At 28.2% G+C, this 23,596-nt stretch overlaps 1 protein-coding gene across 1 annotated transcript in view; it reads left to right on the top strand.

Moving 5' to 3' along the window:
• Positions 1-23,596, top strand: part of LOC136971021 (peroxisomal ATPase PEX1-like) — a 57,080-nt gene that overhangs the window by 20,988 nt on the left and 12,496 nt on the right. Inside the window, exons 7-15 of the mRNA XM_067265505.1 lie at positions 3,287-4,068; positions 5,453-5,561; positions 8,610-8,826; positions 8,947-9,223; positions 12,893-13,049; positions 14,770-14,924; positions 19,634-19,799; positions 22,676-22,866; positions 22,946-23,080. Of these exons, the coding sequence (XP_067121606.1) occupies positions 3,287-4,068; positions 5,453-5,561; positions 8,610-8,826; positions 8,947-9,223; positions 12,893-13,049; positions 14,770-14,924; positions 19,634-19,799; positions 22,676-22,866; positions 22,946-23,080 (2,189 nt within the window). The remainder of the gene's footprint in view (positions 1-3,286; positions 4,069-5,452; positions 5,562-8,609; positions 8,827-8,946; positions 9,224-12,892; positions 13,050-14,769; positions 14,925-19,633; positions 19,800-22,675; positions 22,867-22,945; positions 23,081-23,596) is intronic.

Below are 23,596 nucleotides of genomic sequence, written 5' to 3'. Positions count from 1 at the left end.
AGAGAAGAGAAGTTATAAAAACTCCCAGGGAAAGATTGAAAGAGCATAAAGAAGGCTTAGGAACAAGTAACATTACAATGATGCTTGTACAGCAAGAATATAAGAAACATGTGTTATGTGGGAGGAAGCAAAGGTGATAGAAGAATTAAGAGAGGGAGAAAATGCCAAATGGGTAGAAAAGATCTGGATTTATGAAAGCATTTATTTATTTAATTTTTTCCTTGTGGCTACTGAGAGGGCCATTTTTCAAGTCCATTGTAAGTTTGACTAGACCCACAATGGGTTAGCTGGATGGGGAGTGACAGAGGTCAGCATAATTCAAGACAGTTTTGAAAAATTTCTGGGGTTTTTCAACCCACTCAGATTTGATCCCATGTCTCAAGATTAGTAGGCTGATGTCTTGACTGCCTTGGCAATCTGGCTAGCAATGAAGATTTAAAATGAACTATTATTAATAACTCTGATAGTTTACCAATTGCATGGAAATGGTTGTTTGGGAGATAAAAAAGAGAAATTACAGGTGTAGAGGTGGAGTTGGAAGAGGAGGGAAATAAGAAATAAAAATGACTATTGTGGACTATAGCTGGGATTTATTTAATCACCTTAGGAAAGGCTTAAAAGGGAAAAGAATAGTTTTTTTGTGTTAGAAGATTAGTTTGTTTTTGGTCTGCAATTTGAAAAAAATCACAGACATAAATTCCACTGTGTCTATCTGTTGTCTTTCCTTAATCTCGAGAATGGAGTTAGATGGATGAAATTCGAGACCAGATATGGAAACCTTAGGACAGGATGCTCCAATTAGCTCTATTTGATCCAAACTGGAAGGCATGTTATTTCAATTCAAAACTTTTCCCCTGAAAGAAGTTAATAGATGACCAGCACAACTCCATTGTTAAAGGAAAAGTATGATGTACAAGGGCAAGAGACTGCTAATAATTTGAGGTGGAAAGCATATATTTTAATTTGTTGCTCAAACACAATTAAGTGTGACAAATTAAACACTTGATTGTGTGTGAGCAACAAAGTAAATACAAAACACAGTTTCACATTATAAAGTATAAAAAACATATATTTTAAATTTATTTAATTTAAAATATATTTAAAAATTGCAGCCTGGCATTGTGACAATGTCACAATAAATAATTGCTTGTTATGTTTTAGTATCCCTGAAAATGGATTGCAAGAACTCAAAAGTACTAAGATAATAAAGATGTAAACTTTGGAAAAGTAGTTTTTTGGGCTGCTATTTATAATTGTAAAAAACGATTATTATATTAATTTGTGTTAAGACTGACAATTGGTTTCTGGGCAAATATGTTTTAATTTTATTTCCTGTTATGATATATACAAAACTAACTATTATCCATGACTTCACCTGCATGGATTTTGCAAGCAAACACATTTCATATTCAGTATTTCAACAACCATAGTAATTGTTATATAACACCTACCACTGAGAATGATGAGAATTACTGAGAATCAAACAAACTGTTTTCAATTTGATCAATTTTTTGGAACCAATATGCAATAGCATATTGGTTCCAATTGAACCAATATGCAATAACAAATTCAAATTTAAAACGGTTCAGACATTTGGTTAAAAATTCGAAATATATAAGAATTTTTATAACAATGTCTGAAATGTTATCAATTTCATAAACCTAAGTAATGAAGACTAAATGTAGTTGAAAATAAAAGATTGCATCTGAAATAGTACAGTAGAAGCCGTTCTTCAGGTTAATGCTCTCCCTCTCCCCTGCGGGGAATTTTGAAAAATCCTTTCTTAGTGTGTGCTTTTACGACATACCCTAACTGTGTACCAAATTTCACCTATAGGTTCATCGTTTGCTCTGGGCAGTCAGTCAATCAGTCCGGACAAGTAATTTTATATATTTAGATTTATTTCATAGTTTCAAGTTAGATTTTTATTGAAAAAATCAGACTTGAAATTATAAAATTTAAGAATAAAAATAAGATTACAAAATAAATTTTGTATCTATCATATTATTATTTATCAATCTTATTTTTTTTTCTTTTAATATTTTATAAGTGATTTTAAACTGGTACGGATATAATTTGTGTTTGGAAAATAATTTTATATATAATATGTGGCATAGAAACTTATTTTACTAACATTTTATAGTTGTAAATTATAATTATGAGTTTATTATAAATTTATCATTTACAGTTTAAGTAATAATACTTGCTAATTAGGAGATAATGTATAGAAGTGTCTTAAAAGTGAATCAAATTCAGTTAACACACAATGATGTAAATGTTGTGTTTATACTTTTTGTATGGTCAAAATATTACATCAGTATAACAAAAAAATAAAAATGATGAAATTATTTTCATTAAAATAAAATTTTATTACTTTAAAATATTATTTGTGTTAAAAATAATTTAACACAAATTAAATTAAATTTTATTTTCTTTTTATTCATACACTAAATACATATGATTTTCTATAATGTTTTGCAAATGATAAATTTGAAGTCACCATTGATGATATTTTAAGAAAAAACAAGCAACAATACTGTTTGAAATTTAGATCATGTTAAATGAATGGCATCTGTAGTCACCACTAAAAGTAGTCAATATTATAAATCAAAAACTATAACTCACTTTTTAGGACTTGTAATTTTTAAGAGGCTTACAAATTATCAGGAAAATGTTTTGAAGCTTTTTTTTGTTTCATCTGCAAATTTAAACTATTGATGAAATAGTGGAATTAATACACACATCAGTTTTTAGCTTAAGTAAAAGATAATGTGACAGCGTATTGCTCTGGGGACTCAGGATCAAATCCAGACTAGTCAATGAACTCCACAAATTTTTCGGAGAGTGGTCCATCTAGATATGTCAGGTTCAGTCTCTCAACACCTAACCATCCTTTGTGACCTGACTAAACTCATAATAGTCTTCCTGTTATGAGTTTGGTCAGCCCTCTCGATGTCCACAGGGTAAAAAGAGTTATATAAATAAATAAATATATATATATATATATATATATATATATATATATATATTTTTAATGTTATGCCATCAGACAGTGTTCTTGTTTTTACAAATTTCATTTACATTGATTCTGAAGATAGATGTCATCTTAACATACATTACAGTATGTTAAGATGACATTTTTGTTTAAAGATACATCTAAAGTGAAACATGAAAAAATTTTATTATAATGAATATTTTACTATTGTAGTATTAAGATATCTCATTATAATATAATGATAATAAATAATAAAAAATGAAATACTAAAATGATTTTCATTTGTTTTAGTTCAAACTTATCCTGACACCGTTCCAGTGAAATTAGTCGTAGAAACACGATTTAATATCAGAGTCAAGAAATTTGAATCAGAAATTTATGCTTCTGATAAATCTTCATATACAGAACAGAAAACAAGAAGCATTTTTAGTATTCTGACAAGAATTATAAACTATAATAATGAAAGCAGTTCTGATAAGACTGAATATAATGAATTAATGAAAACCTCATTAGATTTTGATCTTTCTTCTGCAGTTGTGTATAATAAAAACAAGAATAATTTTATTTCTAAAGATCCTATTGATTTAATAGCTCGTGTAATACCTTTAGAAGATTTCTATTCAGATTGCAAGACACATTCCAAAATATTAGATAAAATGAAGAATTTAGTTCATTCATCAATATTATATATTGGTTCATCTGTTATCAATATTGAATTGGACTGTTTTGTAGCCAATATAAGAAAATGTTTGTCACCTAAAGAAAATGACGATGAAAAAATGAATAATAGTTCATTTCAAAAAGATAAAAAGAAAAAGAATGATGATGATTTTAAGTTTAATTCAACTATAGTTCAAGTTATTGCATTTAATGATTATGAAATTTCATGCAACAGATGTTTTAAAAAGGAGCTGAATACAATTTTGCAAACAAATTATATTGTTGTCCCAAATTCATTAAGAAAAGCATTAGGATTAGAAATTTCAAGTAAAATTCATCTTCAGAGTATAAATTGGGAGCCTTCATTACCAGAAGAAATTAATTTTGTTTCTGTTTCAAATTCGGCGAGTTTGGTGAGTATTAAATTGATTTCATAATTTATTAGTATTATAGCCATTATCTAGCCTGATCACATATGGCATTGGTTGGTGTTTAGTAATGTATCGGGTTTTAGTGGAGTTGTTTGTTTGGTGAGTTTGTTTATTATTTTGAAAAATAAACTTTAGAACTATTTAACATCGTTCTTATATAAAATAGTTTTATCTAATACATTAAAACCTGAGTAATAAGTCTACTTACAGATTTTTAAATGCAGAGACATGCCTAAACACAAAATTTCCAGCAAAGAAACACCTAAATTCAGTATTCAAACGTTTTCAACCACTACTTTATTGGCCCTCTTCAGGATATGTAAAACAAAATTGTTCTATATATAGAATGTAGCTGTGTTTTAATTTTTAAAAGTTTCAAATTCGTTTGAACAATAGTTGTGACGTATCTTATACAAAACTTGCTGGAAATTTCAAGTTTAGGTATGATTCTCTGCATGTATAGTTCCAGTTTACTTGTACAGTTGTTATTTTTAGAATTTTGAGTTTGAACAATATCAGTAAAAGTTTTAAAAGTTATCATCAGGAGTTTCTTATAATTAAGAATGCATGTTTTAAATTATATGAAAGTTTTGAAATGTTTAAAAATTGTGTAATGTGTTATACAGAAAAGTTATAAGAACTTATGATAATCCTAATAAAAATTGAAAAAAACTGGAAAACATGGAAAGTAGAGAAGCAAATATTTTTATTAGTCAAGCTAATTTAAAGGAGAATTTTAAATGTTGATAGGTACTCTGAATTTTTTTTATAAGTACAAAATGGCAATTTATTTACATGTATGAATGTTCGATTTTGCTTTTAGTCAGGTGCTGTAAAAATCAGCTTAAAAGTATCCATGATAGGAATAACATAAATGAAATAACAACATGTGTTTTATTTTTAATTACTGGGAAATTAAGTCAAATTTTATTCAATCAGTAGTTAGTTATTTGATGGAATGCAATTTAAGTTAGAATGAATACTACATAGAAAGTAATAATGATTCTCTAGAAAAAATAAATGTGCACAATGTTAGGTTTAAACTCAATATATAAAAATAAATTGTGTGAAGAAGTGTGTTAGCTAAAAGATTTAAATAGCAGAAAAATGTAGAATTCTGTTCAATGTAATAATAATCATCAAATTTTTTATAAATGCTAATGATTGATAATATATTTTGAAAATTACAAAAATGTATGTATGAAAGTGAAATGAAAATTTTTCATTCCATTAATTTTAAAATATTGATTGTGTATTGCAATATAAATAATTTATTGCATAAGTATGTAATTTACAATCACAAATATATAATTTTTTAAAACTTCTAAATATGAATTGTAATTAATATAAAAATTTATATTTAAAGTCAGGTGATTTTGAGAAATATAAAAATCAGTGGTGTGAAAACATGTGCAAATCGAGTCAACCATTTGTATTTTGCAATAATACTTTCATCAGTCTTCCAACAGAAACTGGTAAGTGCATAAGTTAAAATTGAATATTCAAAGAATTAATTGTATTGTATATATTGATTTATAATCATAACAATGATTTGTTTCCTAGCTACAATAATTTTATGAAATAGAAAACTTAGAAAAATGTAATCAAGTAGATCTGATTTATCTAGAAGAAAACATTACAATTTACATTTAGGAGGAAGATTTCTTCTTACTAAATGTAAATTGCTTCCTGATATTTTCTTTTAGATAAATCAGATTAAGAAGAAGTCTTCCTAAATGTAAATTGACAGTTGAGCAAACTAATATATATAACTATTTATTGAACAATTATGATAATCATAATTGTTCAATAAATAGTTATATTTACTCATCAATCGCACACCGCGCTGAATAAACAATAACCTCACACAAAAAACCAAGAACAGTGCGTTATCACATATAATTACGATTTTCACAAACGTTTTCGAACATAAAAGTTCTTCATCAGGTGAAAAAATGGACAACTTACAAACCAAATAGGACTAAAGAATACTACAGATGGATGGCAGTAAACAAGATTTTAAGTGCTAAAACCACGCTGGACTCAAAGCGCTTACAAACGAAAGTAACATGAGCCAGAAGGTGGATGAAGAACAATGGGATCACGCTCGTCAGGGCCGACAAGGCGAAAACTATGGTACTGATGAAACAGCATACTTATAACCAGTTATTAATGGAGTACATCAATCTTACCCAGTGTGAAAAGGTAGATAATAACACAGTAGAAAAGCTACATGCAAGGCTGAAGAGGTTCTCCAACACTAAATTGGCTAAGAGGTTGGCAATTAAGAAGATTGTAATGGACTCGCCTGACACACCCAGGCTATTCGGTTTCGCCAAAACACATAAACAAGACCAACAGATTCGCCTGGTAGTTGATAAAGTAAGAGCACCAACACATAAATTAGAGGAATTCACGCACCGTCTGATCGCTCCACACTTAGAAGACTACCAGTTCACCGTAACCAATAGTCAATGCCTCATAGAGCTCCTCAAGCAGATTGACACTCCCCCGCAATTTATTACGGTGCTCGACTTTAAGTCATTATATCCGTCGATCCTTCTACCACCAGCATTTTGTGCCATCCGAGATCTACTATTTAAAATAGTCGCTGATGCTAACCTCCACCAGCAAATATTAGAGATGGCCCACCTGCTATGCTACAACTCATTCTTTCAATTTAGAGGTACGGTCTACAAACAAGGAAGGGGTGTACCAATGGGGAGCCCGGTAGCAGGAGATTTGTGCGAGCTGGTAATACGGCAACTCGAAGAGAAAATCCTTCCTAACCACCTCCACAACATACAGCTCTATAAGAGATACGTGGATGACATACTCATCTTGTGGAAGAGCAAGCCAGACATAGCGGCATTCGTCGACTCATTTAATAACAACAGCTACGGCGTAACTCTGGGCCTGGAACAGGCGAACGACACGCATGTTCATTTTCTTGATGTTAGTATCATGGTTTAAGGAACCTCCATCCTCACAGAAGTGTACAGGAAACCGCTTGCAGACCAATTGTACATCCCCATAGGCTCTTGTGACCCCATACCGTACAAACTAGCAGCATTCAACACCTTAGTCAAACGGGCGTACACCCATTCCTCAACAAGACACGCTCTGCAAAAAGAGATTAACACGTTACGCAGTATTGCTCAAAGCCATGGGTACTACAACCTTATAAGTAAATTAACCAAAAAATGGGGAATTACCAACTGTCAACGCAAACCAACCAGCATGAGCAAGTAACAACAGAGCATAAAGACAACATTCCGCTCACCTACAATCCGTATTTAAGGAAGCTATATTTGGAGGTTGCCAAGAAGAAACAAGTCAGCATCACCTATAAAAGATGCCCGAATATATATCAGCTGCTACGGAATGCCAAAGATCCCCCCAACCAAGACAAGCTACCTGGAGTGTATGCCATCCCGCTGAAAGACCACAGGTGTGACGAAGACTTATGGTACATCGGCTCCACTAAAAGATCGCTAGTAGCGAGAATTAAAGAGCATAAAGCAGACATCCATCACCAAAGATATACAACCGCTTTGGCACGTTACGCCACAGAACCGGATATTCAGCCAAGGTTTGACGAGGCCAGGATCATCCACACCACACCCCTTATACACCATTTGAGATGGATGGAGGCAGTACACATACACAAAACTGCCCGGGATAAAAAATGTATTAACAGCAAAGAGGAGTTATCGTTATCCGTCCCATGGCAAATGCTCATATATGACGGATGACATTACAGGAAAGTTTCCACTTCCGCCCATGCGCAGCGGTGACGACATCCGCACGAGTAACATTTCGAATCTTGCGCACGGCTCTTTCGAAAATCTGTTCCATCGAACGTTTTTTATAAGTTGTCCGTTTTTTCACCTGATGAAGAACTTTTATGTTCAAAAACGTTTGTGAAAATTGTAATTATATGTGATAACGCACCGTTCTTGGTTTTTTGTGTGAGGTTATTGTTTAAATAGTTATATATATTAGTTTATCTATCATATACATTTTATCATAAAATGTATATGATAGTTTTACTTTAAGCTAACAAATTATATAGCTCGTACAATTAAAACGACTATAACTGTTTTTTCCTTTTTTTTATAAGTACAGGATGTCAAAAATGTTACTGTGCAGTGAGAAATTTGTGATTTGAACTTATACATAAGGCTTTTTTTAGAAATTTTTAATAAACTTTAAATAATACATTTTTATTAAAAGTTTGCTTAAATTTTTTCTACTGTGTAGTAAATTTTTGGACACTACAGAGTGCCCAAAAATTTATATATATTTATATTTTCCTGTAATATATATATTACAGAAAAATATATTATCTGTTTATTAGAAACTCCAATATTTAATAAAAATATTATTAAAAATTGTTTTATCATATGTTTTGAAAAATTTTTTTAAATGTCTTATTTGTTTGAAGATAAATAGAAATTGGAAAATATAAACTATAAATATAAAGATAATTTTAAAAATAAATTTATAATTTTTATCATCAGGTATTTATGCTGATTTTATTATAAAAGCATCATTTAAAAATTCTTCAGAAGTAAATGGTCAACAGCCATATGGTGTCATTGATCCATATATGTTATCAAAGATTACTTTAGCTAATGAAATTATGCAGCCAATTAATGTAAATGGAATAAAATTGCCTTGCCAAAATTTAAAAATGATTGATCAAGATTTTGTTGATACCAATTTCATCAAACTTGGGTAAGTTGTTAATATATTTCATGAAGTTTTTGATAGTTTGAAAATTTTAAAATTGTTTCTATACATTTAATTATTTACTATAATTGCAGATTATAATATACAAAATATTTTGTTTTTTAGTGGAATAAATACATTATCAACTAAAGGAGCATCATTTCTTGAACTTTGGTTGAATCTCTCACCTTTAGCTGACTCAATTCTACCCAAATATTTCTCCACTCCAGTATTATTGATATGTGGTCCAAGAGGTATAGGAAAAAGTTCATTAGCTCAAAACTTAATTCAGAAGATATCAAAATCACCATATTACGTTTATCATCATATAATATCATGTAGAAAACTACAAGGTACTATATATTTTTTTAGTTATATTTCAGAATTATATTTTATAAAGCAGGTTTTTCAATAATACTCTGTAATCTTTAAGGATTTGCAAGCAATATGCCTGAATATTCTTAACAGGAATATTTATTAGTTGAATAGTAATTTCAGTCAAAATAACATCAATTTTATAGCTATTTTACATGACATCTGATATGTATTTCATGCATAATTTCTATGATATAGAAAAATTGCAAATTATTTGAAACTAGTAATTTTATCTATATAAATACAATGTTAATCTTTCTAATCTGAATTTCATTGAATTCAAACTAATTTGGCTGCAATTTGAAAAAATTGTAGACCTATAAATTCCCACTGTTGTCTGTCTATCTGTCTGTCTTTCCTTAATCTCAAGAATGGAGTTAGATATATGAAAGATGAGACTAGATATGGAAATCTTAGGGGCAATAGGTCACAATTAACTATATACAAACTTTTGATGCAAACCAGGAGTCATGTTATTTCAATTCAAAAATTTTCCCATGAAAGGTGTTAGATAGATGACCAGCACAACTCTATTCTTAAAGGAAAAGTATGATGTACACGGGCAAGCCACTACTAATTTGAGGTGGAGAGCATATATTTGAAATTAAATAATTTAAAAATACTGTCGAGTCCTCATAAGTCAACACCCCCAAGGGGAAGTAGAAATGTGTTGAGTTATCCGATATGACAACTAAAACGAAGTTTAAAAAACCACAAAACTACAATTAGGAAAATACAGTAGTGCTTTATACAGTACATGAAATGTATCTTTCTGACCATCCATCACTGGCACTAAAGTTGGTTTCTACTCCAAGTACCCTAGCGATTTCCATCGCCTTTTGTTTCAGTATTGGTCTTGAAACAGGAAGATTCGATGAACGAATTTGCTTTAGCCAACATACCAGAGCATCATTGACATCTTTGTACAGTGACTTTCTTTGGCATTTTCGAGACAGCCAGACAAAGATCCGAGAAAAAGTTTCTTAATTTCCTCTTTTTTTTTTTTTTTCAGGATTCCCATCAATGTTGTTGTTGGAAGGTTTTCTTTTGTTTTGCAAATTTGGCTTGTGTTTCTTACATTCAAATTCAGATACAAGTTCATATTTTTCTTTCAGTGTAAGCGTTGTTAGCTTTTGGACACTCATTTCTAACAGAAATGTAAAACATGCTACAAATAACACATGATGTGAGAAAATGCAAAATCGGATTCTGCTTTGACGTTGATATAGATTGTATATTTTCTTTTTGTTTATCTGTTATTATTTTATATACAAAAATACATAAAATGTTAAGGTATTTTTATTAATATGTATATATATTAATAAATAAGTCGACTCCCCTTTTGAAAAAAAATGAATTTACACTGCAGTTTACTGTGTGAACTCATTTTTTTGGAGGAAATCAACTTATCAGATGTCTAAACAAGTGTTGGACAGCAAAAGTATGTCAATTTATCCAGTGGTGATGAGTTAAATGGTGTTGAGTAAACCAGAGTTTTTTAACATTAATGCCTATGTAAGAAGGCCAGGACCACAGAAAACTGACTACTTAACTGATAGTGTCTAGTTATACCTATGATGATTTATGCAGACTCGGCTGTATGATTAAAAATTGCAGTCCGGCATTGTGACAATGTCACAATAGATAATTGCTTGTTTTATTTATTTTTCTGCTATATATTCCTAACCAAAAACAGAAAGCATAGATTATTTTTAAAATACATGACAAATATGTAAAATTAATATATACTATACATGTATTTAATACATATATAGTACATATTACTGCACATTTAATTCAGTATAAAAAATTCTTAGGCATATATTTGTCTGTATGTCTTTTTGACTTACATTTTTATTTATATAATCTTTGCTAATCCTAATTTTTCACCAATCCTAACAATTATGTGCAATAATTTGTTCATGTTAGCAAGGATGTACTATTATTGTCTGAAGAGCAGCTTCTGTTGTTATATGTTGTTGATAAGAAAGTTTGTAAGTCAGCACTAATATTTACATACAGAAATTACAACATTAAGTAATACTTTTTTCAGATAATTTTATTTGTGTGAAAATATGAGCTAATTTCTTTATTCACTGAATTTGAATATCAAATTTGTAACTAAAGCTAATTATTCCAGAATGGTACTTGTAATGTGAAACACTCTTTAAGCAAAACAATTTTTCCCATATAAATTAATGTAAAATACAATAATGTGTTCCATGCCGAAAAAAATACTTAAATATTTTATGCATAACATTTATTCAAAGAAAATTACACAATATACATTGTTAAGGAGTGTGAATCATCATTGTCTTTTCTTCTAGCGTGGAATGAACCAACCTGGAATGTCAATTCGATTTGCAGAAAAGAAAAAGTCACAGATAATATGTCTGATAAACATGCCAAACAGTATGCCAAATTCTTGGGCTATGTAAATGCTATAATTAAATATTAGAAATTAATTAATTTGACTAGAAGTAGGCAGTTATGCTTCTATCTCTTATTTAATGTAATAATTGTAAATAATTAATTTTTAATTTAGATATTTCTAAAATTTAATATGAGATGGAAGCATAACTGCCTACTTCTAGTCAAATTAATTAATTTCTAATATTTAATTATAGCGTTTACATAGCCCAAGAATTTGGCATATCATTTGGCCTGTTTATTATATAATGGGAGATGGGTTGTTGACATTTATGCATGATATGTGTGAACACAAGTTTGGAAAAATGTGTGATCAAAGTGACACTATGATGCTAGTGGAATGAGTGCTAAACACAGACTGATGAACCATGCGCACAATCCAGGACTTCCCCTTTCCTGGTCACTCATTATGCAAAACATCGCTCGTTAAGCGAGTCATTTTTTTAACAATTTGTGTTTGCTCATTATGTGAAACACTCATTATGCGAGGGGCTTTGTTAAGCAAGGTTCTACTGTACCATATTTTCACGGATTAACCAGCATGCCAGTTTATCCAGGGAAACTATGAAATTAGATATTTCTGCATGGTAAAAACCAGCATGCACGTTTACCCCAGAAAATGCTGGCATGCTGGTTTAAGTGAGGTTATACATCCCTCTCTAGACAGCACATGAAAAAATGAATGAGTTAGGATCACAGATGCGAGATTTTAATCTAAAATTGTGAAATTATCAGCATCATATCAAAAAACTACAATTATATGTTTAAGTTTTGAATTTTGTCTTCTTTTTAATGATGTAAAATGTTCATGGAATGCCAAAAGTTATTTCTTTTTATGTTTGTTTTATTGTAATTTGATCCAAAATGCAGAAAATAAACTTATTAAATTTCAGAATTATCTCAAGTTTTATGGATTTACATCAGATTTGTTTATAAAGGCAGATTGATAGGTTGTTTTCAAGGTTTTGGTATTAAAACTTTATTATGTTTGCAGCAGATTGTCAGTGTAGCTTACTGCTAATAAATTTATTACTTAAATTTCTTAGAATTATAAGAGTATTTTTGAGATATGTTTAATGTTTTATTTTTTAATGTTTTAAGGGAAAGAAATTTAAATTCAAAATCTATGACTTTAGTAGATATGACTTTTTGATTTTAATAAATTTTTATTCAAGTCCAATTAAAGTTTGATAAATACTGTATATATAAAAATATAAATTTCAGTTAATTTGTTCAAAATTTTAAAAATTGTAGGTAAAAGAGCTGAAGTAATTTGGAAAGCTGGAGGAAGGAATGTAATGAAATAATTCATCGGCAACCTTCAATACTGCTAATTGATGATTTTGATATAATTGCACCTGCACCATTAAATCCTGAACAAGAAAGATCTACAGATGGATTACACTATCATAAAATAATTAATAGTAAGTTTTAAAATTTATAATAATCTAGTTCTAAGATCCAGATAATTTTTTTCTTTTCCTTTTTTAAATTTTAATTTTTTTAAGTAACTATGTTAATTTATAAAGATCATAATTTAAGTGTTATTTGTTTTTTTATTAATAAAATTAGATATTTAGTTATTAGTGAATATACAAATATTTAATTTCTCAGTTTTTATTTTAATCATATGTTTGACGACAATACTTGTGAATAATCTTATAAAAAATTTGATAGAAATAATTTTCTAAATAAATAAGGCTACTTTAATTTTTATCTCATTCCAGTTTAATAAAGTTAATAATCTTGATGTCATCAATATGATAATTGATGACTTTTCTGTAATAAGCGACAGGTGATTTTAAATTAACAACTTGAGGGAGTAATACTGTATATGCTAAATCTGGAAAAAAGTCTTAAGTCAGCTAAAATGTTATAGAAGTAAATACAGTCAAACCTGTTTTTATGTGGTCTTTTTTTATGCGATTTTTTATTTGTGCGGTATAGTTGGCGACTAGTCTCATGCGTTTTGTCATGTCTCACGTTGACTTATTATAGCTAAATAAACTTATTATAGCATAAATGAACTTATTATAGTAATATTATTGCATGAATATGCGAAAAATGAAATAAGTTATTTTTTAAGTCAACAAAACACCACCTGGACAAAAATATGTTAAACAGACGATAGACAAGACGATGCAGTCAAGTGCTGACATTTGTTGTCAATAAATTCTACGTCTGTTTTAATTACGTTAATTAAACCTTCAAAGTGCTTTCACATTCCTGGACCATTAAGATAAGATTCATTTCAAAGCTTAAATGTACTTTATTATTTTTTCTATTTAGATATAAAATTTTAGGATTTTTATTTTATGTTTAGACATAATCCCTGAAAATGAATAAGGGCAAAAACAAAGCGAAGAGGAAAGTAATTTCCTTAGAGACTAAGACTACGATTTTAAAACGAGTTATTTTCTATGTGAGACTTTTTTTATGCAGTCCCTATTGACTACATAAAAAAATATTTTTTTAATTGTATTGTGAAAACTATTTTTTATAGCCACTCGTGAAATTTCGTGCGATTTTTTTTTTTTTTTTTTTTTATGCGGGTCCCTATCCACCGCATAAAAACAGTTTGACTGTATTGATTAATCAGTTTAAAAAATTCATTATAAGATGGTCTGTTGTACTCATTGATATGTTATGAGATTATTAGGTATGTTATTGATCTAGATATTGGTTAGGAAAGATTGAATTATTTACAAAATTTAAGAAAATTCATTAAAGTAGACAATACATAAGTGTTTTCTCACATTGTTCCTTTGCACACATATGAGGAAATTAACAGTTCCACGGCAGAGTCAACCTTTCATTTGAGGCTACTCATCTGCCTTAATATGTAAAGCGTTAAAAACATCCCTCTGGCAATAGCACAATTAAAAAATAATAAATACATTTGATAAAAATTTACCAATTGAAATATTTGTTTATCTCTGATTCTGTAAAAGTAGACTTATTTTTACATAAATAGATACTTTAAATTCAATATTAAATTTTATTTGCAAAATAATTTATATAGCAAGAATTTCCAAATATTCTCACTTATGCTAGAGGTTTTATTTGTTTTAAATTAATAGTTTCATTTCCTTTAAAAAAATATGTAAAAATATATTAATATATTTTTATTTTGTATTTTTATAGCATTTTTAAATTTGATTGAACTTATCAGATATTCTGAATCTAAAATATGTATTATTGTTACGGCTAAGTCTCTTCAATCACTTCATCCTCTGTTAACTTCTACAAGAGGAAATCATATTTTTCAGCTTACTTTAGAAATTAATATTCCAAATAAAGTAAGAATTGTTATTTACTAAAATAATATATAATTAAATAAATAATTTTTTATGATAAAATAATTATTTTAGATATAATTATATGAATACTTATTTAATATTGTAATATATATACAGGTACTCCTCACTTTACAACCTATCTGCTTAACGACCACTCGCACTTACGACCAATTGAGTTTCGACCTGCAATTCGGGGAATCCCCTTTTTCAGCTTGAGTGTCGGTCAGTGGCGAATGGTGACATGCGCACTAAGCGTACTATAATAGGCTTGCTCGTACTATAATAGTCCTATAGTACTGTAATAGGCTAATAGCGTACTATAATAGTCTTTTTATGAATAAATTTGAAGTTTGTTGCATAATTTGGATAATTTTACAACGATCCTTTATTCCCAGCGCAAGCTCCTCGCTTATCGACCAATTCGCTTAAAGACGTAGTCGTCAGAACGGAACTTGGTCGTAAAGTGAGGAGTACCTGTATATTAATAACTCATTTCATTATTTTATATAATTATTTGCAATTTTATCTTTGTTTTCTGTTTTAAAAAATCCAGCAACAAGTTGCTTAACTTTTCTGGCAACATTTAAAATTGCGTGTGTGTTGCTATCTGTTATGATATTACATTAAAAAAAGCTTTATATATTTTTAATTAATATAAAATAGCAAAGACCATAATTTGGAGAGTAGGGATGGGTTTTGAAATTGTAATTAAGTCTGATCCTACTCGAGATATGACACACAACCCCCACAATTTTCTCACCCCCTTAGCCTTTAATTGCCAAAATTTAATAGCATCAATCCCCCTGATACAGAAACATTACTGCAAAATTTAAGAAATTTTTGACTGAGAGCACAGGAGTTATTAATCTTCAAAGAGGGTGAACAAAATTGAGAGAAACACGTACACACACACAAACAAACAAACAAACAAACACAAACATCCATATATACAGAAAAAACTCCAAATTTTTTTGTATTTCCTAACATTTGAAGATCCCGAGTTCAAAAATGTAAAAATTTTTAGGTCTTTTTTGACTGATTGACATACTTTTCCTCTGCTATATACATAATAGAGCCAGGAAAGTAAAAATCTAATATAGTAAATCAGAATCACACAGTACCAAATTATTTTTTTTCACTTTGAACAGGTTTTAATTTTTTTTTTTTTACTTTTCTGGCTGTTATATATACATAACGAGGGTATTGGAATCATGTCACATTTGATCATCCAAGCTGTTTGCAAATCTCCACGTTTTGAGACCTCCTAAATCCAAAAAAGTAAAAAAAAAAAAGGCAAAAAAATGCTCGTGTGTGTGCTGGCATCTATTTTGTTTAATATCTTGGGATGGGATAAAGATTAAGTAACAAAATGTGGGATGGTAGTTTGTATATGAGGGGCATTGATGTTATTAAATTTTTGTGGTTAAACATTGAGGGGGTGGGGAGATAGAGAGGGGTCATATATCTCGAGGGGTAGGACTTAATTAAGATTACATTTTTTATTAACATTTACACTTTTGTTTTTTATAAAACTCACCCCTACCTTCAAATTAAGCCTTTTGCCATTTTATATTAATTAAAAATATAAAAATTTTTATAACAAAATTGATAACAGATGGTGTTACACTATTTTATTTTATTTTTTTTTGCTTAATAATATAAGTTTTTTTTTTAAAAAATAAAAACTTGTAACAGCTGGGAAAGTTATAGAACTCTTGTTGCTAGATTTTTTTTTATCTTTAAACCAGACCAGATAAATATTACACAGTTACATTTATTTTTTTATAGTAAAATCATTTTAATATACATAAAAAATTTTATTTCAAGGTTTAATTCAAACTGATTCAAATTAAAGATAGCCATTTTCAAATACAAGAGTTGAGTACTATTCTATTGCAAAAAGTTCTTATTGTTTCCAAGAACTTGTGCTAAATATATGACTATTTTGTAAAAATGTAATCTTAATTAAGTCCTACCCCTCGAGATATATGACCCCTCTCTATCTCCCCACCCCCTCAATGTTTAACCACAAAAATTTAATAACATCAATGCCCCTCATATACAAACTACCATCCCATATTTTGTTACTTAATCTTTATCCCATCCCAAGATATTAATAGTCATATGTGCTCTTGGATGTGATTTTTATGAGCTTATAGAACAGCAAACAAGCCAATTTGAGTTCCAAAAACTAGTTCCAGCTTTTCTGTCAGAAATTCTACTTGTATTACAGCAATACAGAGATGAAGTTATTCTATGATCTGGCTTCTGCAGGAATTTTAATACTCTAATTGATCATTAACTTAAGTCTCTGTAATTATTAATATGTTAATCAACTTCTTTTGTATACTCAATGCTAGTTAGTAGCTAACTATTCTATACAAGGCAAGCTGGCAGCACTTGTCTTATTTTCATTATTTTCATGAATTATATTTGTTTGTTTTTCTTGGAAACTCATTTGATTCTGTCTCTAATTAATTCTAACAAAGACCTTGTGTCTATATCACTTTGTTACATGATCTTTGTTTCTCTGACAAGATTTAAAAGCATTTTCCAAATACAAGTATGCTCTGTGATGACTATTATACCCAAAGGCAATTTTGCGTACTTATCTAAAGTACAGTCTTAATTTTCTGCTTTATACAGATTAACCTATTTTCTTTATACTGAAAAATCTCTCATTTTCACATTGGACAGGTTTCTGGCTTATAGTAAAATTGAATGTAGAAAATCTCTGTTCTGAAGATTATTTTCCATTTAGGCAGGTTTCCATTTTAGACAGATTTACTATATATAAATGATTTAAAATAAGAAAATTTTATATGAAAAGGTTTGTTATATAGCAATAAACATTAGAAATTTTGGTTGGTAAAGATTGTTCGGTACTATTCCGTTATGTTTTGACTATGACATCAAGTTTCACAGTCTACAAAGTTTATACCTGTGGTTTAGTCACAAATGTTCATATCCGTCTTCTAACTCGACAATTTTGTATGATTTCTAACAGTCTGAAAATATTATACTACCTTCTTTCACATTATTTTGTATTGCATCGATTGATGTTTTAGTTGAACGGTCTCACACATTGACTGAAAAACACTCTTTCAACTCATGGCAAATTCCACTGAATACCCACTGCTGCGGAAGAACACGTCTGACATTTTGTTTTCTTCGTGTAAATCAACTTCTGTAAGCCTCAATCACTCTTGTTTGCACCACCTAATTTTACAATGATTAGAGATATTAAAGAATTGGTACAAACATAACGCATATAATTATTCCAATCAACAAACATGCTGGGATTATTCCCTTACTGTAAGATTTCAATTTCTGGAAAAACGAAATGCAATTTTTTCGTCATTTGGCAAATGCCTTATTCTAAAATTCATTTTGAATTGAAGAATAACAAACTGACCAAAAGGAACAATTACAGGGAACTTTGAAAAAAATATTACAGAATCTATGATGTACATCACTTTTATCAAAATGTAATTTTCATAACCACATGATGTTGAATGATGCAACTATGAGATATGAAACTATGCGAAATAGGTTGAAAATAAAATTATAAAAGCAATTTTAATTTTTAATATTTTAATTTTGAATTTACAACCAAATAACATAAAATAACAAGTTATATGTAAAATATACAACTAGAAGTTGAAATTTAACCTTTTTAATTATACCAATGCAAAATTATGCTAATCGTTTTCGATATCAAACGTGTATCAACACGTTCATCATTGTTTAAATTCATAATCGATTTTTATAACTTTTATACAAACTTAAAGGAAAAGGTAAGTTTTCATTTAAATTATCTTTGCATACAATTAAAACTAAAAGAAAGCAAATATTAGGATGTAAACGCAAATTGGATTTGATTGATTGACTGGCACCCAGTTAACGGAATAGTACCAATTTTTTATGCTTGTTTTTTAGAATTACCAGTGTCAGATCTAGATTCTAGTATAAAAACTCTGCCTAACAGTTCCCAAAGTATAAGTTTCTGAATGAATTACTATGGAAATCCAATTCTAATATAATACATTGCCCAAGACAGCATATATTAGTTTCTAAATCTGGTGATTCTGAGAAACAAGCATTCTACAAAAAATAGAAAATTAAAAGCACAGAACAATAAATAATTTTTTAAACTTATTAACAGTTTAAACAAAATTGTATAGTTTATTTATATCATTAAATGTACTTTACAAACTATACATGTATTTACAACAGACACAGAACCAAATTTCATTGCATATAATACAAAATATGAACACTCCAGAAACGTTTTCCAACTCCTTTCAAGTTCTTTTTCAGATGCAACTGAACAGTTACCTGATGGAACATTATAAGAACTAATATCTATTTGTAAAATTTTTATATTGTTTTAACTGTTCAGTCACACTTGAAGAAGAATTTGGAAGGAATTGGAAAACGTTTGTACAATGTTCATTTTTTGTATTATATGCACTGGAAATTGGTTGTGTCTGTTGTACAGATATTCTGGTTATTCTAGGATTCTGTTATTTCTTAGTTTATATTAAAAATTTAATGCATGGGAGTCACATAATAGCAATATTTTAAGTGACTGACTTGCAAAAAATGATAATACTTTTAAGTTATATATAGCAGGAATTTAATTTATTATTATTGAATTACAATATATAAAAATAAAATTTAATTGTAATTTTGATAAATATTTACAGGAACAAAGGGAATCTATAGTGAAAGCATTAATTGAATCAAAACCTTACTTAATAGTGGATTGTAAAGAATATTTATCCAAGTTTGCTTTTAAGACAGAAGGCTGTGTTGCTGAAGATTTAAATATATTATTGAACAGAGCTACTCACTCTGCATGGATGAGAGTTGGTAAATAAATTTTGATAAATTGTTTTCTTTATTTTCAGTGTAAAGTGGTATAACATTGAAAATTTTAGAACAAAATTCTTTATTTATATTTTCTGAAGTTAATTGAAATCATCAATGAAATATATTAGTATATTAAAAAATCTCAGTAAATTAAAAAATATTTAAATTAGCGATTTTAACATTAAAAAAAAAGGATTCATTACTAAATAAAAATATTGCATACAGATGGTATAATGTCAGAAAAATTATCATAAACTTTAGGAGAAAAAGTCCTAAGGGTTCTCTCCTGAAATACTTATAAATTCATAAGATTCAAATGTAAATATAAATTTATAATTCAGTTTTCTTTATTTATAATTGGATATTTGATTTTTTTTATTTGTTTATACTATAAACTTATGAAAATGTACAAAAAGAACTGTTGGAAACTGCAGTTCTTTTTAGGTCACCAACACTACCAGTTTCTTTCAACTTTACATACCAATTTTTAATAACGTTTTCTGAAGTTTTGCTGAACTGTAATTGGTTTTGTTTTGTAAAATCTCAGAACACATTGATCTTTCTCTTGCAAAGTGCCACTTACACAGTTTGAAATTGTGCAATATTATAGTAAAAAAAACTGGGAATCACCATAAATTATGCCACAAACTGCATGTTTCTACCTAGTATAGTTTTTACACAATAAATGTTTGTAATCAGGGAAAGCCTTTATGAACATCTTTTATTATAATCTTACGGTTTTATGAAAAAATGCACATGAAAAATGCCGACAAGAAAATTGTATACAGAAAAAACTGCACTGTCATAAATGTGCACGTAAAAAATTGCTCACACAGAAATAGATGCACATATAGTAATTTTCATGTAAAGATGAAGTTGTATGTATAATTTCGAAGTACCATGGATATTTGTAATTGTAAATAAATAACCATTTATCTTCCATAAAAGAATAGATATTACCTATATAGTAAATTGTTTTTGATATTGTATGATTAAAATATTCATATACAACTATTTGCATTGTGATTTTATTGCATATAATTAAATAATAATCTTTATATGTTGTATATTAATTCACATTATTTCATTTGTTATACAAAAGTGGTCAGTATGAAGAGGGCTTTAATGCTCTTAAGTGTAAAGGGAAAATACAAGAAATAAAAGTGAATTTTTTTTTTTTTAAACAAATTTTATTCAGAAGGAAAAACAATAATAATATAAACAAGATAAATAACTTTAAACAATAAATGTCTCAATAGAGTAACTAAAACAGATTTTATGAGAGACCCAAATTAGAACACGCAAACCTATTTTCACATCTATATTACAGTTGATCCAGTCACTAGTGCTGTGGATGAAGAGTAAACTCTTAGATATTGTATATATAACTGTATAAGTGTGTTTGTCACATACAAATCATTTTCTTGTACTTACTTGATTTTATCTTTACAAAAAGAGGATCTGGGCCTTGTGGGCCCCTATCTGGTAGTCTGTAAGCAGTTTCTATTTTGAACAAATAATTTAAAAATGCATCTTACATGCAACAAATGCTATGTTTTATAATTGGGAAAAGATAAATGAAATATGTTTATTACTTAAGGATATCAAAAATTCTAAATGGAAAAAATATACTTTAGTTATATTAAATGTAAACAAGATTTTGAAGACTGTATACAATCATTAATACTTTAAACTTGTTTATTAAGAATAATAATAGATAATATGTAACATAAGTAAAACAATTACAAAACATTACATTACATTTGTTTATTTTAGAACAATTAGTTTAAATAGCATTTTAAAACTAGGGAAATACATTTTAGTTGCTAAATTTAATATTTAAAGATCAAATAATAATACTATGAACAAAAAAAAAATAATGCGGAATAAATATGATTTTTATCATTTTAGTTAAATAAAACAAAATTATTTCAATTTTAAATAAAAAAGTATATTAAAAATATATTTTTGTGTGTTTGTGTTCAAAGATATATTTTGGAAATGATAAATTATGCCAAGAATTGAAATCAGTTAGTTCTTTATTTTATATATTAACAGACAATTTAACTGAAATCTGAAAATAAAAACTGTATTTTAATGAAAAAATAAAGATATGTAATATTTTATTTAAATTAATTATAAATGTACTGAGGAGCTAAAGATAAGTAAAATAGAGTGAAAAAAATTTATTTATTATAGAAAAAAAAAAAAATTGTTTGTATCCTTAGTTGTTAAGTTAGAGATTATTTCAAAAAAGAAAATAAAAAGAATATGGTTAAATTAGTTCAGAAATGTCATTCTATTATTATTATTATTATCTTAAAGATTTTGTTATTAAAAATGTTTGGTTCATAATGTGACAAACTGTAATATTGAATGATTTTAATCTTTTAAACTTATATTTCAGTTATGTTTGTTTATATTTGAATAGTTTACTTAATCTTAAAGTGGCTCTGCATATTCAATATTCACTGAATGCAGAGCAAACATTCAGTCTATACTAAATAATGTAAATGATTTACTTGTGACAAATATCGGTACTTGCCATTTCTCACTCCTTGTTGATATATTGTGCCAAATTTTAACAGACAGACAGGCAATTATCTGCCAGTTGCCAAATACTAAATAAGTGGTGCAGCCTTTAAAATCTTTAGTGAATTCAAAGTTGTTCTTTGTCTTCAGTAATCTTATGTTTAATAATTATTCTTGTATTGTTTGGAAACATTGGCAGAAGTGGAAGAACTATCTTAATTGATCATAAAATTTCATGTAAATTCTTCATAAAAATATTAAATATTTAGAAATATTCAAATAAACCAATGTTTTGTCATTTATTAATTTTAACACAATTTATTACAGATATTTTTTTTTTTCAGAGAATAAAAAAACAACCGATAAGGAACTACATTTAACAGAAATTGATTTTGATACAGCTTTGAAAAATTATCTTCCTTTACATCTACGAGGAATTAATTTATATAAAAGTGAAAGTAAATCTTGGTCTGATGTCGGTGGGTTGTCTGATATAAAAAAAACACTATATGAAATTCTTTTTTGGCCATTAAAAGTATGTTATTTTCTTACATTAATAATTGCAAATGAACTGTAAAAATAATAACAATTAATTTATGAATTATTTTTTCTAGTATCCTACGTTGTTTGCAAACTGTCCAATACGTCTTCAGTCAGGGATTCTTTTGTATGGGCCTCCGGGAACAGGAAAAACTTTGTTAGCTAGTGTTATAGCTAAAGAAAGTGGATATAATTTTATTACTGTAAAGGTACTCTTTCTAATAAATGTATTAATGCTGTTTCTTAAGCATGTTTTGAAAATGAATAAAATGTTTTTGAGAAACAACAGTTTAATTATGTTCTAAATATAACAGGGCACAAAAGAAGTTATAAAATAATTTTAATACATTAAAATGTATTAAGCATTATTTACAAGAATTTCAATTGTCTTGTTCAATGAACTTTAAGTACATTTCAAAAAATATTAATAATGAAAAATTTGGGTTTTTTTATTTCTGCAGCTTAAATCAGAGACAATATTAAATAAGATAAAAATTAGGATTTGATATATATTGAATTACTGTAAATATTAAGAGAACTTATTATGTCAGAACTTACATTCAAATTATCAAGTTTGTCACATGATTATCAATATATGATCTGTTTTTATTTAGTATTTATGCAATTCTTCTTTCATACATCACTGCTAAGTTAGAGTTTGTGAAAGTCACTCTCAACTAAGAAAGTATGATTTTGATCTTTCATGCTTTTTAGAATTGAAAGTT

Source organism: Centruroides vittatus, unplaced genomic scaffold (assembly GCF_030686945.1).
Source record: "Centruroides vittatus isolate TY-2023 unplaced genomic scaffold, ASM3068694v2 contig_2273, whole genome shotgun sequence".
Taxonomy (NCBI): Eukaryota; Metazoa; Arthropoda; class Arachnida; order Scorpiones; family Buthidae; genus Centruroides; species Centruroides vittatus.
The sequence above is the reverse complement of the archived record's forward strand: the minus strand, read 5'-3'. Positions and strand labels throughout refer to the sequence as shown.